Genomic DNA, 18,304 nt, shown 5'->3' with positions numbered 1-18,304 from the left:
CAGGATGCCCACTTTAATTTACATCTGATTAACTACATTCTTTTTTCTGAAGTGCAGGAACTGGTGGAATGCGGGAAGTCAGGGTACTGACCTTGAGTTTAAGCGCTGCTCTATGCCTAGTTAGCAGATTTAATTGTGAGGAGAAGGCAGTCAGAAAGGTCAGACTCTGACTGGATTTGTCCTTCTCCCTGATCCATACAGATTGTTCTGGCTTGTAAGGATCAGTACTAAAAATACTGATTTATCTGATGTAATACCTAGAAGAGTTAAATGGTTGTAAGAGCTCAAGGCTACTGGCTTATCAGCAATGGAGAACACTTACATATCCAGAATAATAGAAGTCAGGAATTAACCTTGATGTTCCTGCACAAGTCCATCATTAACAAATATAATGCACTTACAAACATAAAAATAAATCTAGAGTGGCAAGTTAGCCTTTTCCCACATATTGAGAAACTGAGCAGTAGAGATGTGCAAGAATACAACTACAATTTTGAAGGTTAGAGAGCATTTTAAAGGTTAAAAAAATAGCCTTCAGAAAGAAGTTCCTTGCAGCTATTTTATAATGCATTCCAATGGTGAATTTTGTACTGTAGGTGAAAAGGTTACAAATTCAAACACTCTTTGATGAGACACAAACATCCATTTTAATTCCACTAGCCTCAGGAACACTTTACTGCTGCACTGTTTGCACCTTTTAAGCCAATTCCTTCTCCATGCTGCTGACTATTTAACTACAGATTTAGAATATATTCAGTACAGGAGTTTATCTTATTAATTCACATTTGAATGGAGATCCTTCAAACTCCAACCAGAGCTTAAAGATCTAAGACACCATTAGTAGTCACAGCCCAGGGGAAGAGCAGCTCAGCAACAGGGAGACCCCAAGAACCACTGCCCAGGAACCCCAGTGACAGGGGAAAAAAAACAAGTGCCTCATCAAGAGTGAGATCAGAGAACCTGTGTCCCAGCAACATGGAGACCAGAAAACTAATGTACCAGCACCAATGAACCCAAATTGTAAGGGGGCTTGACAGAATAGATTTTCAGATGTTTTCACTTGTGAATGAGTCATGAACAAGGGGTTGTAGTTACAAAATAAGGAGCCAGTCATTTAAAACTGAGGTGCACAGAAATTTCTTCTGTTAGTGATTTTCTGGAATCCTTTGCCCCTGAGGATGTTGGAGACCAGATCACCAGATAAATTTAAAGTAGAATTGGATAGACATTTGAAAGAATTTGGCCTTGTGGGGACTGGCACAGTAGGGCAGTTGAGGTAAGCACAAGACCAGTCATGATCATATTGAATGGTAGCACAGACATGCTGACCTGCTGGCCTACTACTGCTATTTTTTTTATTGTGGAGAACAGGTTCCTCGATAATGAACCCAAAGAAGAAGATCCCTGCACAAGTGACTGAAGAGAACTTGAATACCCGAAATAATGAGGCAGAAGGACCTTATCACTACTCTAGTTAGAAACTACAGAATGTCTTCCTCAATAGCCAGGGCATGTATTTTCCCCTTGAGACCCATGACCTTCTGGAGCAGAGGGAAGGAAGGAAGGAAAATATTTTATAAAAAATATTGCTTTTTATTTTGTATTATTAATCAGCAATGCAAGTGTTAGTCACATTTTCCCCATATGGGTCATATTGTATACAGTTGAGAAACTTAAGTTCAGCTCCTTCACAGGTCTTCCTTGTCGGTTTGACAGCTTGTTCCACAGGACCACTGCTGCTCAAATCTCCTTTGAAGACATTCGTCACTTTAGTGAATTGGATACTTGTGGCTGACACCCAAAATTTGTGTCAGAATTTCTTTCCTTTATGTTCTTTGTTATGTTGCCACATGAGTTGTTTTCTCATCCTTTTCCAGTATTTCGGGGATTCTGGGTCTAGTTCATCCAGTTTCTTTGGTGGTCCAACGTTCAAGGAAAACAACCTTCAAGACATTGATCAAATAAAAAGATCAATTCTTTTATTGCTCAAACTACACAGTAGACAACAAAAGAGCTCCACCTAATGACAAATAGAGAAACAGTATTACAGGGACCCAGTTGGTGCGGACAGTCATAAAGCAATTCAGCATGCATTCAGGCCCTTCAGTGCAACTAGTCAATGCTGACCACGGTACACACGGAGCTAGTTTCCAATTTCCTGCAGTTTGGTCCCACCTCTCCATGTACCTATCCAAGTTCTCTCACCTGCCTTAACCACTTCTTCTGGCAGCTCGTTCCATATACCCACCACCCTGTGTCCTTTTTAAATCTTTCCCCTCTCACCCCAAGTCTATGCCCTCTAGTTTTGGTCTCCCCTTATCCATGTCTCTCATAATGTTAACATTTCTATAAGGTTGCCCCTCATCCTCCTACATCTTAAGCAATAAAGGTGTAGCTTGGCCAATCTCTCCCTATAGCTCAGGCCCTTTAGTCCTGGCAGCATCCTCATTAAATGTTTCTGCACTCTTTCCAGTTTAATGTCTTTCCTGGAACAGGGTGACCAAAACTGTATAGAAGAGCAGCCTCACCACTGACTCCTACAACTGCAACACAACATTCCAGTGCCCTAACTGATTACAGCAGGCTAAATGCCTTTTTCAACACTCTATGACGCTGCTTTTAATCAACTATGCACTTGTACTCCAAAGCTCTCTGTTCCATAACATTCCCTCATGCCCTACCATTCATTGTATAAGTTCTATATTGGTTTGGTTTTCAATAATGCATCACCTCAACTTATCTATATTGAAATACACTTATCACTCCTTGGCCCCCTTCCCTAACTGATCAAGATGCCCCCTGTAATCTACACAACACATTCTAACTCTGCGACTTAGTGATCAAGCCGTGTGCATTCACATCCAAATGACTTACATAAATAATGAATAACAGTGGTCCCAACACTGACCTGTTGTGGCACACACAAGTCCCCAGTCGCCAATCCTGAAAAACAACCTACAACCACCACCACTTACAAGCCAACTTCAAATCTTGGTTGAATTGGAAGGACTTATTAAAAAAACACTAAAGATTACCTCACTGGGAAAGAAGATTAAAATTACACACTGACCATCAGCTCCTGATCAGTGTCAGTGTCCTAATATACTGTACATACAATCTTTTAAAATAGTGGGGAATGTTGGTAAATTCATATTAGTTATTGTCAGCCTTTGATAACTTCTAGATGATCCAAGGAGATAATGTAGGTGGTACTTGACAGTGAATGATTCAGTGGGTCACTTCCCAGTCAACACTGAGACTTAAGTCATAGGTCACTCGTTGAGTCTGTTAACAGGCAAAACTAGGAAATATCAAATTTGATCCCCTCAGCAAAAGACTATGGATAGTTGTGGCTCAAGAATAGATCCTGGTGATTCCCAATTGTCACCATCTATCAACCCAAGAACTCATTTATTCCCACCTTTAACCTACCCGTTAAGCAATCCTTAATCCATACCAATATATTACTCCCAAGTCCTCATGTTCCAGCTCTGATCACTAACTGGTGTGGGACTTTATCAAATATCTTCTTTAAATCCAAATGCACCAAATTCATCCTTTAAGAACACCATTTGTTTAGTCAAGCAAGATTTCTCCTTTCACACTGCTGATTCAGATTATTTTCCTACTTTTGAACATGGCTCCTGCTGTATGTAAAATATTTATGGGACAGATATTGGAGGTGGGGACTTTGTGATAATGTTATTGAAAGTCAAAGGCAGATGCTTAAACTTGCCAGCCACTATCCCCTTCCCACCCCCTTCCCCTTCTCACTTGCAGACCCTGGTCAGTCTGGATTGGCAAAAACATCTCCACAATCTCCATCAGCATAGGAGCACCACAGGGATGTGTGCTTAGCCCCCCACTCTACTCGCTTTACAGCGATCACTGTGTGGCTAAATACAGCTCCAACTCCATACACAAGTTTGCTGATCACACCATTGTTGTGGGCAGTATCAAAGAGGGCGATGAATCAGCATACAGCAGGGAGATTGAGAATTTGGTTGAGTGGTGTAATAACAACAATCTCTCACTCAATCTCAATAAGACTAAGGAATTGATTGTAGTCTTCAGGAGAGGGAAACCAGAGGTCCATAAGCCAGTACTCAACGAAGGATCAGAGGTGGAAAGGGGCAGTAACTTTAAATTCCTGGATGTCACTACCTCAGAGGACCTGTCCTGGACCCATCATATAAATATAATCACAAAGAAAGCACAACAGCACCTCTCCTTCCTCAGGAGTCTGCGGAGATCTGACATGTAATCAAAAACCTTGTCAAACCTCTATAGACATGTGGTGGCAAATCCTACAAAAGGTAGTGGATTCTGCCCAGTACATCACGGGTAAAGTCCTCCCAACCTTTTGAGCACATTGACATGAAAACTTGCTGTAGAAAAACAGCATCCATCATCAAAGATCCTCACCAACCAGGCCATTCTCTTTTCTCGCTGCTGCCATCAGGAAGAAGGTACAAGTGCCTCAGGACTCTCACCACCAGATTCAAGAACAGTTGCTACCCTCAACCATTAACTCTGTCTATTTATGGCATTTCCACAACCCAATGGTCTTACTTTTACTCTTTATTTTGTCATTTCATGTTATTTCATACTCATTATTTATTGCTATTTATTTATAGTTGCATTTGCACAGTTTGTTGTTCATTGATCCTGTCTACACAAATGTTTTATAAATTTGCTAAGTATGCCTGCATGAAAAAGAATCTCAGGGTTGTATGTGGTGACATGTACGTACTCTGATAACAAATTTTACTCTGAACTTTATCGTCCTGTTCCCTGTCAGCTCTGATGCGGGATCTCAACCAGAAATGTCTACAGACATCTTTTATATCCACCAATGTTGCTTGACCCACTGAATTCATCCAGCATCGATTTCGAAATGGTTAAAAGCCTTCTTCACAAAGAATTATGAGAAGTTTAGGGATTATTTAGTTAGAACACAAATCAAACTGAAGTGCTTGGAAGGGAGGATATATAATCTGAAAACAAAATACTGCAGTTGCTGGGAATCTGAAACAGAAACTGCTGGAAGTACTCAGCAGGACAGGCAGCATCTGTGGAGAAACAAAAACATTCAATGCCTCATCTCCATGACATTTCAATGGAACAGAGCAAAGTTAAAGTTAAGTTGCAGAGAAAGAGGAAGATGGTGAGAAGCAGAGACAACATAAGGGAAGGTTTGTGATAGGGCAGCATATAGAAGAAATTTAACGATATAAATGAAAGCAGTACTGGCTGAAAAAGGGTGGTGAATAATAAAAATGTCTCAGAAAACACATCCGGGGAAAGAGGAATGAAATCTGAGGTTACCAAGGAAGAAACAAACATAAATGATATAACTTTGAAGCAATATTATAGAAAGTCTGGTAATCCAAATCCATCGACTACAGAGCTGATTTTAGAAAACTATAATATTGCCAAGTCAGCCAATGAGGTGTGGTTCCTCAAGTTTACACTTTATTGTTGTTGTGTGAATGAAATCACCAGAGAGAGAGAGAGTTTCTTTATTCGACAAAACAAGATATAGCAAGCATCATACGGAAACGCTTTCGGTGGAAAGGTCTGCTGGCCCAATATGGGGCTCAATATTTATTTGCTAAACACAAAGGACAATTCCATATTTACAACTGTAGACAATGCTTTCTTTTGACGCTACCTACAAACTTCACACCTTTTGATTCGCATCCATCCCACAGGCGCCAGCAGCGTCTGGACTGGGCTTTTAGGAATCCATTGTTCCAAACTGAATCCACAATACATTTATTTGGTATTTTACGTGCTTAACATGAAGGACAATTGATATTTACAAAGTATAGATAATGCTGTCTTCGAAACTACATGCAAACTTCACACCTCCTGTTTCACATCCATCCCACAGGCGCCAGCAGCATCTGGACTGGGATTCACAGCTTTTAGGAAATGCATTGTTACAAACTAAATCCACAGTATATTGTCACGGAACAGAAGACTGGTAGCCAAAGCCATTTGCTAAATGTAAGTGACCTAAACCCAAAAATCACTCTAACATTTATATCACCGGAACAGGGAGAAGCCAAACACAGAATGACTAGAGGGGAAGTGGGAATGAGAATTAAGTGCAGGTAAGTGAAAGCTCTGGGTCAACTTTGTAAACTCAACATGCTCTGCAAGGCACTTACTCAGTCGATTTTGTTTCCCCAGTCTAAAGAATACCCTACTACCAACACTGAATGTTCTATATTGTTTAGGAAAATAAAACGTGAAAGAGCAGGTGTTGGACCACAGGTGGGTGTACAGGGTAAATGTTACAAAAAATATAAGAGGAGATGGAAGAGTGAACCAGCAGATAGTAGAAGGGAAAACTATTAAGAGAATATGAAGAACTAGCACTGGAGTAAAAAGATGTGGAGCTATCTTGGCTGACAATAATGATGGCCTCATGGAAGGACTACTGATCTGGAACTGCTTCTATACCCAGAACTACTCTACCCAGGGAAGTTAGGAGGAAGAAAGCACAGATTGAAATGAGGGTAACACCTACCAGTCGGGGTATTCAGAATCTGGCAGTAGCTTTGGGTCTGCACCTTGCTTGTAGATATTCACTCCCACAGCATGAGTGGTCAGAATAGCAGGATCCTTACATACCTCTGGACTTGGCAGAGCCTCTTTGATTCCAATCTTACCTTTTCCCTTGACAGCTGAAAAATACAGGCAAATTATAAATCATCTCAGGAAGATCCCGTTGTTCCTTTCATCACATCTTTAGGACCGTCTTACGGATTGAGGTCGTATCACTGATATACGGCAGTGTAAAGTTAAAGGTTCAAGACCCAATGGCAGAGTTCGGTGATTATGTTGGAACTGGGAGAGGGGGTGGTGACTGGGAATGTGTGCACTGTGAACCAACAGTCCACACTAGGGGAGTAGATCCGTTGTCCAAACTGGGTAATCAGGAGGGTGCGCTCGATGCCCAGGCTGGGTGGGGGTCACCCAGTGCGAGGGTCCGTGTCCCGACTGGGCAGGTGACGACGGCCTGCACTGCAGGATCAAATCGCCGCTCCCGAGCAGAGGTCCAGGACAGCTGCGAAAGCTGTTTACCTGCTTTCTTGGCGTAGCCGTTTGCTGCCACTCGGCAGACCGCACTTCTCTGGAGAAACGCGCTCCTTAGCGCGCTGCGGCCCAGCAGCCAAACACTGCGCGACGCCATCACCCGCCCGTCCGTCAGTCAATCACAGACCCCGAGACGACGTCATCAAACCCCGCCCCTCGCTGACGTCACCAACGAGCCACGGAAGGTTTAAACCGGAGAAAGGCGGCAGATGTTCTTCACCGTTCTCTCCGATCGAGGTGGTATCTCTGTCCCCCTTCGCCCGCCACAACGCCGAGTTCCTCCGTCTCCGAGCCCACTTATTTGGCACACCCCGCGCTGATGAACCCTTCTCCCTTCTCCAACCGTCTTCATTTACAGCCCGCTCTGATCCTTTGCGTGCTCTGGATTTTATTTTATCTCTAATTGCTGACGAGACGTCAACCGCTGGACTCCATCTGTCCTCGAACCTCTGGAAGCCCTGCCCTCCATCTTTCCACACTAATCCCAACGTCGCCATCAAACCCGCAGCCAAAGGGAGTGCTGTTGTGGTGTGGTGGACTGATGTCTACCTTGCTGAGGCCAAGTGGCAACTCAGACAACTCTTCTTACCTACCCCTCGAAGTGGACCCCACTCCGCACCATCAGAAAACTGTCCCCGAAACCTCATCAACTCTGGGGAGCTCCTATCCACTGCCACCAAACTCAAAAACAAGAGAAAATCTGCAAATACTGGAAATCAAAGCCGCACACCATGGCGTATTGCCATCAAGCTCATTGTTCCCTTACCCCGTATTGCTCATTTCTATCTCTTACCCAAGATCAACAAGCCTGACTGTCAGGGTAGGCCTATTGTGTCTGCTTGCTCTTGCCCCACTGAACTGGTGTCAGCAAACCTCGTCTCCATTCTAGACTCCTTGGTTTAGTCCCTTCTACATCCATGATATTTCTCATGCTCTTGGGCTTCTCACTAATTTCAATTCCCTGACTGCCTCATCTTCACTGTGGATGTCCAGTCCCTATACACTTCTATCCCCTATCAAGAAGGCCTTAAAGCTCTCGGCTTCTTTCTCAATAAAAGAACCATCTGGTTCCCCTCCACAATCACCCCCCTCTGTCTGACAGAACTAGTCCTCACTGTCAACAATTTTTCCTTTGGCTCCTCCCATTTGCTCAGCACTTCAGGGTGGCCATGGGTCCATGGTCTCCAGCAATGCCTGTCTTTTCCTGGCTACATAGAACAGTATGTTCCAAGCTTTCCCCAGTAGTGCTCCCCAACTGTTCCTCAGCTACATCGATGACTGCAATGGCGTTGCTTCCTGCACCTGTACTGAACTTGTCAATTCCATCAACTTTGCCTCCAACTTCTGTTGGTCCATTTCTGACACATCCCTCGCCTTTCTCAATCTGTCACCATCTCTGGGGAGAAACTGTTGACCAACATCTTTTATAAAGCCACCAATTCCCACGCTTAACTACCTCTTCCCACCCTGTCTCCTGTAAAAATTCTATTCCTGTCTCTCAGTTCTTTCGTCTCTGCGGCATCTATTCCCAAGATGTGGTTTTCCTTTCCAGGACATCAGAGGTGTTCTCATCCTTCAAAGAATGGGGTTTCCCTTCCTCCACCACTGATGCTGCTTTCACCCAGATCGCCTCCATTTCCAGAACATCCAAGCTCACCCCATCTTCCAGCCACCTTAACAGTGATGGAGTTCCTCTCGCCCTTACCTACCTCCAAATGAACCTCCACATCCAACACATTCTCCACAACCTCTGCCATCTCCAAAGGGATCCTACCACCAAGCACATCTTTAACTCCCCCTCATTCCGTCCCACTTCCCACAAGGATTGCTCCCTCAGTGATTCCCATGTCCATTGTTCCTCCCCACCAATCTCCCTCGCGGCACTTATCCCTGCAAGTGGCGGAAGTGCTACGCCTGCCCATTCACCTCCTCCCTCACCATCATTCAGGGTCCCAAACAGTCCTTCCAGTTGAGGCAACACTTCACTTGTGAATCTGCTGGAGTTATCTATTGTGTCTAGTGTTCCCAATGGGGCCTCTACATTGGTGAGACCTGTTCTATGTTGGCGGGGGATCGCTTCGTCGTGCACCTCCACTCCATCAGCCAAAGGTGGAACTTCCCGGCAGCCAAACATTTTAATTCCCAATCCCATTCCCGTTCCAACATGATGGCCCATGGCTTCCTCTAGTGCCATGATGAGGCCATCCTCAGGGTGGAGGTGCACCACCTTATATTCCGTCTGGGTAACCTCCAACCTGATGGCATGAACATTGACTTCTCTAACTTCTGCTAATGCCCCACCTCCCCCTCGTACCCCATCCGTTATTTATTTATATACACACATTCTTTCTCTCTCTCTCCCTTTTTCTCCCTCTGTCCCTCTGACTATACCCCTTGCCCATCCTCTGGGTTCTCCCCCCTCCCCCTCTTCCTTCTCTCTGGGCCTCCTGTCCCATGATCCTCTCATATCCCTTTTGCCAATCACCTGTCCAGCTCTTGGCTCCATCCCTCCCCCTCCTGTCTTCTCCTATCATTTTGGATCTCCCCCTCCCCCTCCCACTTTCAAATCTCTTACTAGCTCTTCCTTCAGTTAGTCCTGACGAAGGGTCTCAGCCTGAAACGTCGACTGTACCTCTTCCTAGAGCTGCTGCCTGGCCTGCTGCGTTCACCAGCAACTTTGATGCATGTTGCTTGAATTTTGAGCATCTGCAGAATTCCTTGTGTTTATATCTGCAGGTTTTTTCTTGTTTGTGATCGACTACTCCTCTGCGAAGTCTTTTCTAGGGATGCCCACTCTCTAGTAAAAAAAACCCTCCCCCTCCATTCTTCTATTTCCTATTCTGGCCTTTACCTCTTCTCACCTGCCTATCACCTCCTCCCACCCCAACCCCCTTCTCTCATGGTCCACTCAGATTCCTCCCTGTCCTTCCTCTTCACCCTTTTACCTTTCCTACCCACCTGGCTTCACGTCACCTTCTAGCTCATTCTCCTCCTGCTGCCACTTTTATTATTCTGGAGTCTTCCCTCTTCCAGTCCTGAAGAAGAGACTCGGCCCGAATTGTTGGCTGTTTATTTATTTCCATAAATGCTGCCTCACCTGTGGAGTTCCTCCAACATGTTTGTGTGTTTGTTCCTTTGGTATGGAGCCTTCTCATTTTGTCCCAATATTTTTCTTTACAAAACTGTGTTGTAACTACAACAGCACTTCTAACTACAACAACAACAACTAAACTTTTAAAGTGCAATGTTATCATCCTAGTTCAGGATCCATTTTTCCCTGAGAGTCTCCATGGTGTTAGTGGTCACCTAGTGTTCTCTCTGTAGGAATATCAAGGGCAGTAGCCTTTCTTGGGCTATCTCCTTAGGAGGTCTCACAGGGCTGGGGTGATGACTCTGCCATAGTTGGATGCATCAGCAAGGGAGATGAGGCTGAGTACAGGGCTACGGTAGGAAATCTTGTCACATGGTGTGAGCAGAATTATCTGCAGCTTAATGTGAAAAAGACTAAGGAGCTGGTGGTAGACCTGAGGAGAGCTAAGGTACTGGCGACCCCTGTTTCCATCCGGGGTTCAGTGTGGACATGGTGGAGGATTACAAATACCTGGGGATACGAATTGACAATAAACTGGACTGGTCAAAGAAAACTGAGGCTATCTACAAGAAGGGTCAGAGCCGTCTCTATTTCCTGAGGAGACTGAGGTCCTTTAACATCTTCCGCATGATGCTGAGGATGTTCTACGAGTCTGTGGTGGCCGGTGCTATCATGTTTGCTGTTGTGTGCTGGGGCAGCAGGCTGAGGGTAGCAGACACCAACAGAATCAACAAACTCATTCGTAAGGCCAGTGATGTGGTGGGGATGGAACTGGACTCTCTGACGGTGGTGTCTGAAAAGAGGATGCTGTCCAAGTTGCATGCCATCTTGGACAATGTCTCCCATCCACTACATAATGTACTGGTTGGGCACAGGAGTACATTCAGCCAGAAACTCATTCCACCGAGATGCAACACAGAGCATCATAGGAAGTCATTCCTGCCTGTGGCCATCAAACTTTACAACTCCTCCCTTGGAGGGTCAGACACCGTGAGCCAATAGGCTGGTCCTTATTTCCCGGCATAATTTACATATTACTATTTAACTATTTATGGTTTTATTACTATTTATTATTAATGGTGCAACTGTAATGAAAACCAATTTCCCCCAGGATCAATAAAGTATGACTATGACTATTACTCTTAACTCCATTTCCCAGGTGGTTGATGAGATCAGGAGGTGCTTATTGGGGTGAGTGGTTAGGTTGGAAAAGTGCAACACACGAGTTGCTGAAGGAATTCAGTGGGTCAGACAACATATCTGGTCCATTTTCCTTCATAGATGCTGCTTGATCCACTGAGTTCCTCCAGCATCTTGTGTTTTTTCTCCAGATTCCAATACTGTACCTGCAATCTCTTGTATATTTAAATTAGAAAGATGGTCTTATCCAAACTAATAAGCCCCTAAGTTCTTAATGTCAATCAGAAGGTGCCTTTTCCATTGTGGGTGGTCATGGGCCAGGGATTCCTGCAAATCAGTGGGACTGTTACATTATTTTCAGCAAAACTCCAACAATAAATTGGTCCAAAGATACACTAAATCTGTATGAAGAAGTTTTACCTCATCTCTGTCCTGAATAGCTGACCTTTTAAGATCCTGGCTCTTGATTTAGATACTATAGATAAGGAAAATGTGATCCCTGCATGTTTCAGTGACATTATCTCTCATTCTTCCAAATAGGCCATAACCTACTCCCTCCTCAAAAGGACAAAACCCCTCCACTCTTGGAAACAATCTGGTGAACCATTGTTGCAGTCTATCTACTGCAAGTATATCTTTCCTTTATTTCGGAGACTGGACATAAATACAATATTTCAAATCCCTGTTTACTTCTAGGAAGATATCTTTTCAAGTGTAATTAAATCAAGTCGTTTATTGTCATTTAACTATATACACGTATACCGCCAAAAGAGACAATGATTATTTGGATGAGGGTGTAAAGCACAGTAGGATACATAACACACAATAACTTAGAAAAGTAAGAATTAAATCTACAAATGAATTACACATAGAGAACCAAAGTAAAGTGAATAAATTAAATATTGTAGGGTACAGTACAAATTATCTGGTGACACTTCAAATGCAATGCGGCAAGGAGTTCAGAAGCCTAATGGCCTGAGGCAAGTAGCTGTTTCCTATCCTGACTGTTCTTGTATTTATGCATCAGAGTCTCCTGCTGGATGGTAGAATGTTAAAGAGGATGCTGGATGGATGGGTGGGATCCAGCATATGCAGCGCTCCTGATAAATGTCCTGGATGGATTGTAGGGAGACCCCTATGATCTTCTCGATCATTCTTACAGTCCTTCATGGGGACTAACGGTCCAATGCTCTGCTGTTCCCATACCAGATGGAGGTGCAGCCCCTCAATGGTCCTTCGGGAAAATTCAGTTAAGATGGGGGGTGGGTTGGGGGAGCCTCACTTGCCTCAGTCTCCTCAGGAAGTGGAGGTGCTTCTGTTTCTTCTTATTCAAGGAGGTGATATTGAGGGACCAGGCGAGGGTGTCCGTGATGTGAACTCCCAGGAACTTTCTGCACTTAACTCTCTCTATGGAGGAGCCATTTAAGCACAGAGTTGGATTGTTCATCTGCATCTTCCTAAAGTCCACAATCATTTCTTTGGTCTTCTCCAAATTCAGACTTAGGTTGTTGTTCTCGCACCAGTCCACCAGCCACTCCACTCCCTCTCTGACGCAACATCGTTGCTGATGAGGCCAACCACTGTTGTGTCATTCCCAAACTTGATGATACGGTTTGAGCTGAATCCTGCAACACAGTAATCCATCAGCAATGTGAACAGCAGCGGGCTAAGCACATAGCCCTGGCAGTGCCAGTGCTCAGTGTTACGTACCCAGTAACTGGGTTGCCAAACCAGCAGAAATGGATCACTCAGTTGGAGTCTGGATTACTAGAACTAAGAAAGTTTTATTAAAGAAACAAGCAACACAGTAATCTAAAGGATAATAAATGCAACAGTTCAGCAATGATAAACAAACATGTGCACAGAATTAAGATAACAGGATTAATCAAGCTCTATCGTTGTCTAGGGGTAAATGACCAATTTCAAAGTGACGCGAAGTTCAGTCCAATTTAGTTCAGTTTGCAGTAATCGTTGCCGTGGCGATGGACAATGTGGGGGGAAGGAGAGAGAGAACAAGAACGAATGATCATTCAAAACGGCTTCCACTCACAGACCTGCGATATTGCTCACAAGCAGCTTTCGGGCGGGTCCTTTGTGATGTCACCTGAGGTCACCGACTGTGACCCCTCCTGCAGATGCGGTCGATCCTCTGCAGTGAACCTGGCACCCAAGCAAGGGTGGACACACACCGGGTTCCCGCTGATTGTACCTTTCCACCCTGTGCGTCTAAGGCTGATCCCATGATCAGCCTTCCAAAACGACTCCCGCCGACTTGCGGGGGGGGGGCACCGCTTCCAGGGTCTCGTTACCTCGTGGTGTCATGTGTGTCCTGCCTTAGCGAACCTGTCCCTTTTTATCCCCCTGCTGGGGTATCGCCTGTCCATCACTTCAAACAGTTCAGGGTTCAAAGGGGGAGCCGCTCTAGACAGCTCTCTCTCCCGTCCCTTCATTACACATCTCCCAAATCCTGCTCCATTGTCTTCCTCATCTCTCTCTCTCCCGAAGACAGGTGGCAGACCAACTGTTGATCACACAGGACAGCTAACATCTATGTGTATTCTTGTCACATCAGCGTAACGGGACTAGAGACGTTGTTGCCCACATGAACTGACTAAGTAGTCCTGGCTCCAGTTACAGAGACCCAGTGAGGACAGTTTCTCCACCAGTTTTTGGGGTACAGTGGTGTTAAACTTCAAACTGAAGTCTATGAAAAGCAACCTGGCATATGAGACTCCATTTTCCAGGTGGGACAGGACAGAGTGAAGGGCAGAGGCTATGGCATCATCTGTGGATTAATATGAGCAATAAGCAAACTGGAACGGGTCCAATGTAGCCAGCAGAAAGACTTTAATGTGATCCATGACCAGCCGCTCAAAGCATTTCATAATGGTTGATGTTAATGCCACCGAATGATAGTCATTTAGGCAGGCCACTGTCACCTTCTTTGGCACTGGAGTGATGGTTGCCATCTAGAAAACCGAGGGGACAATGGATTGTTCAGGAGAGATGATGGATGTATCTGTCAGCACCTCCGATAGCTGGGCGGCACAGTCTTTCAGCACCCAATCTGGTATGTTGCCAGGTCCCACAGCTTTGCGTGGGTTGACCCCGGCCAGGGTCTTCCTTACCTCAGCTTCAGCCAGACGGAGTGTTTGCTCCCCTGGGGGTAGGGATGCCTTCCTTGCCAGCACTTAGTTCTGTGCATCAAACCAGGCATAAAAGACATTCAGCTTGTCGGGGAGTGAGGCGTCCTAGTCGCTGATGTACAGGGTAGACTAGCAGTCCATAATCCTCTGAATTCCCTGACACTTGTGCCTCATGTCTCTGGTAACACAGAAGTTGTTGTATTTTCTCTGAGAGTGCTCCATTTGTGTTATAATTTCAGTGGATCTGCCCTGGATTGAGCATCTAAATGCTTCTATGAAGGAAGCATGGCAGCACCTCAGATTTCTTGGAAGTTTGTGAAGAATGGGTATGTCATGTAAAACTTTGGCAAGCTTGTATAGATCTGTGTTGGAGAGCATATTGACTGATTCCATCATGGCCTGGTGTGGAAACACCAATGATCTTGAATGACAAAGCCTACAAAAAGTAATGGATACAGCCTTGTCCATCACGGGTAAAGCCCTTCCCACCATTGAGCACATCTACACAAAGCACCATTGCAGGAAAGCAGCATCCATCATTAACGCCTCCCATCATCCAGGTCATGCTCTCTTCTCACTGCTGCCATCAGGAAGAAGGTACAGGGGCCTCGGTAACTGCACTACCACCTTCACCAGGAGTTATTACCCTACAGTCATCAGGCTTTTGAACCAGAGGAGGTAACTTCACTTCACTGAACAGGTCTCAGAACCTATTTTATTTTCAGACACCCTGCAACTCATTTCCTTATTTATTGCTAATTTCTTTATTATTATTATTTTGTTTATTTCTCATTTTATATTTGCAAAGTTTGTTGTCATTTGCACATTGACTATTCTCTTATTGGGAAGTCTTTCACTGATTCTATTGTGTTTCTTGTGAATGCCTGCAAGAAATTGAAATCTCAAGTTTGTTAAAGGCCAATATGTTCCCTAATTGCTTGCTGTACCTATATGCTAACTTTCAGCGATTATTGCACAGTACATCCAGGTGAACATCACTAACTTTCACCATTTTAAATACTCCACTTTTCCATCTCTCCCACTCTCCCCAACCCAAAATGGATGACCTCACATTTTTCCACATTACTTTTCATTTACTATGCATTTTAGGAAACTATTCCACTGCAGTTTCTGCATTCTCCTTGCAACACTCATTGCCATCTAGTTTTGTATCGTCAGCAGACTTGCATACTTTACACTTGGTTCACTCATCCAAATCATTGATATGGAGTGGGAACAGCTGGGCTCCACACTGAGCCCTATGGTATCTGACAAGACTTCCAACCAGAAAATGTCCATCTATTCCTACATTGTTTTCTGCTCATTTATTTCCCCAATCCATTTCAACAAACTAATTCTTATCTCAAGAGTTCTAACTTTGTTTAATCTCTTGAGTGGCACCTTACTAAAGGCTTTGTGAAATCCAAGTTCATTACATCCACTGGTTTCCTCATCTGTTCTAGTAGTTAGAACAACAAAAAAAAATTGTGAGACATAATAAACTAGATGCTGGAGCAAATAACAAGATACTGGAGGAAACTCAGCAGGTCAGGTAGCATTGGTGGATGGAAAACAACCAATGTTTCAGGCTGTCAAGATGAAGGGTCTTGACCCGAAGAATTGACAGTTTCCTACAACAGATACTGTTTGACCTGCTGAGTTTCTTCAGTAGTTCACTATTGCTCTTGAAACAGTTTTGCTAAATGGAGTTTCCCATTCATAAATCCATGTTGAACAACTCAACTATTTTCTTAACACCCTCATTACAACTTTCTTAATAATTTCCTGCATCATGGATCAGGATAACTGGTCTAGAGTTCCATATTATCTTTGCCTTCTTTCTTAAATGGTATAGTGAGATTTGATACCTTTTTGTGGCTTCTTTTTAAATGTCCATAGCCGTCTCTTTCAAAACTTTGAAATGCAGGCAAATGGATTCTGGTGTAGCACACACAAAATGCTGGAGGGACTCAACCAGTTAGGCAGCATCTCTGTAGAGGAATTAGCAATGTTTTGGGCTGAGCCCCTTTGTCAGGACTGGAAAGTAAGCCTCATTCCCTTTCTCTCATGGTCCACTATCCTCTCCTATCAAATTCTTTCTTCTTCAGTTTTTACCTCTTCCACCTATCACCTTCCAGCTTCTCACTTCATTCCCCGTCTCCTGGTTCCGCCTATGACTTCCCAGCTTGTTCTCCTTCTCCTCCATCCATCTTCTTATTCTGGCTTCTCACCCATTCCTTTCTAGTCCTGAAGACAGGTGTCAGCCAGAAACATTGAACTCTCCATAGATGCTGCCTGACTTGCTGAGTTCCTCCAGCATTTTTTGAATGTTGCTCTGGATTTCCAGCATCTGCAGAATCTCATGTTTATGAAATGGGTTCTGGCATTTACTGGCTTTTGTTCATATCAGTCTCTCCAAAGTTTGTTTCAAAATTGCTCATTCTTTTCAGATCCACTTTCACTTTAGGCTTATATTAAGTTGTTTACTTTCCATTATGTCCCAATATAACTTTTTCAGTCTCAATCTCTCGGGTCTATACTTTTTATATATATTTTTACAATCTTTGTTTCTCACTACTTTATTTGCATTTTCTGCCTTCCTCATCAATATCGTGGTTACCTTTTGCTAAATTCTTAATGTTCCAATTCCTCAGGCTCACTGTTCCGTTTGGCAAAATTGTAAGTTTTTCTTTTTATCGAATGTTGCTTTTAATTGTCATTAGCCATGGATGGACACATCTTAATGCTCTGACTTCAACACAGTGGAAAATCATGAAGGATAGCATTTTGAGAAATCTACAGTAAATGTGAGAAAGGAGAAAACTGACCATAATGTAATTGATAAAATAGCAGTGGGGAGAATGGCCATTCATCTCAGACAGTCCAATTTTGTTTAATAATCTCTTGAATGATGACTTTGTGAGGCACAGGAAACTACAGATGACTCAGTGATATCAGGCAAATCTCAAATGTTGCAAGAATTCATCCTCAAGTAGGGGAGCTCTTGCAAATTATACTTTCAATGGTAACCATAAAAAATATGCAAATAATGGGAAATGCCACAGCATTTTTCTAACCATTTATCTTCTTTTGTACAAAGGAAGGTACCAACCAGTCATCATTAAGAGAGGAAACCAAACATCAATGGGTCTTGTACAAAATTAATTACAAGCTATTGTGGTGCTCACCAGATACATAATAGATATGGCCATTGTCATTATGGGAGTGGGGTCACAACTATTTAATGACAGAGCAGGATTATTTTAAGATGCTGGGTTTACATTTTAGAACTTTGATGCAGCATTACGGACTAGCAAACATCTTTCTTCTTTGTAATGAACGAACTCAAAATTGAAGGAAATTAGGCGATAGAATCACGAAACTAAATCACTGAAGGACTGAAAGCCAAATTTAATTTACCATTTCAAGTCATGTTTATAACACTTCAATGTTTACATGACATCATTGAGAATCCAGGCAAGTGAAGCCCAGAGGGAGTTAGGTACCCTTCTGCACAAATCATGAAGTTAGTATCAGATTCATCAAATGGTTAGGATGGCCAAAAGCAAATTGGCCTTTATTACACGAGGGTTGGAGTTCAGTAAAGGCAAGTATTCTTCATTTGTACAATTGGAAAACCATAGCCTAATTAGGCAGAGCCAGCGTGACATTGTATGGGGCAAGTCATATCTTTCCAACCTGATTTAAGTTTTTTGACAAGGTAAAAAGGGTGATTGATGAAGATAGAACAGTGAAAGTTGTCTACATGGATTTTAGAAAGGCATTTGACGAGGTCCCTCATGGGAGGCTTATCCAGGTG

General features: G+C 43.6%; 1 protein-coding gene across 1 annotated transcript; it reads right to left on the bottom strand.

The window, feature by feature from the left end:
- Positions 1-1,570: 1,570 nt before the first annotated feature.
- On the bottom strand, positions 1,571-7,233 carry mrpl54 (mitochondrial ribosomal protein L54). The gene is made up of 3 exons (XM_072244365.1): positions 7,096-7,233; positions 6,539-6,695; positions 1,571-1,943 (listed from the first exon to the last, which is right to left on the bottom strand). Exons 1-3 carry the CDS (start codon positions 7,202-7,204, stop codon positions 1,811-1,813), a joined length of 399 nt encoding a protein of 132 aa, XP_072100466.1. The 5' UTR covers positions 7,205-7,233; the 3' UTR covers positions 1,571-1,810.
- Between the last annotated feature and the right edge of the window lie 11,071 nt (positions 7,234-18,304).

The sequence above is a fragment of the Mobula birostris genome, chromosome 26 (assembly GCF_030028105.1).
Source record: "Mobula birostris isolate sMobBir1 chromosome 26, sMobBir1.hap1, whole genome shotgun sequence".
Classification (NCBI taxonomy): Eukaryota; Metazoa; Chordata; class Chondrichthyes; order Myliobatiformes; family Myliobatidae; genus Mobula; species Mobula birostris.
The sequence above is the reverse complement of the archived record's forward strand: the minus strand, read 5'-3'. Positions and strand labels throughout refer to the sequence as shown.

Bases quoted from the DNA above. Each gene is read 5' to 3' on its own strand.
- mrpl54 (XM_072244365.1), bottom strand. From the start codon at position 7,204: ATGGCGTCGCGCAGTGTTTGGCTGCTGGGCCGCAGCGCGCTAAGGAGC. The intron at 6,696-7,095 runs GTAAACAGCTTT...TGTATTTTTCAG, and splicing joins CGGCTACGCCAAGAAAGCAG to CTGTCAAGGGAAAAGGTAAG. The intron at 1,944-6,538 runs GTAGGTGTTACC...AATGTCTTGAAG, and splicing joins GATTCTGAATACCCCGACTG to GTTGTTTTCCTTGAACGTTG.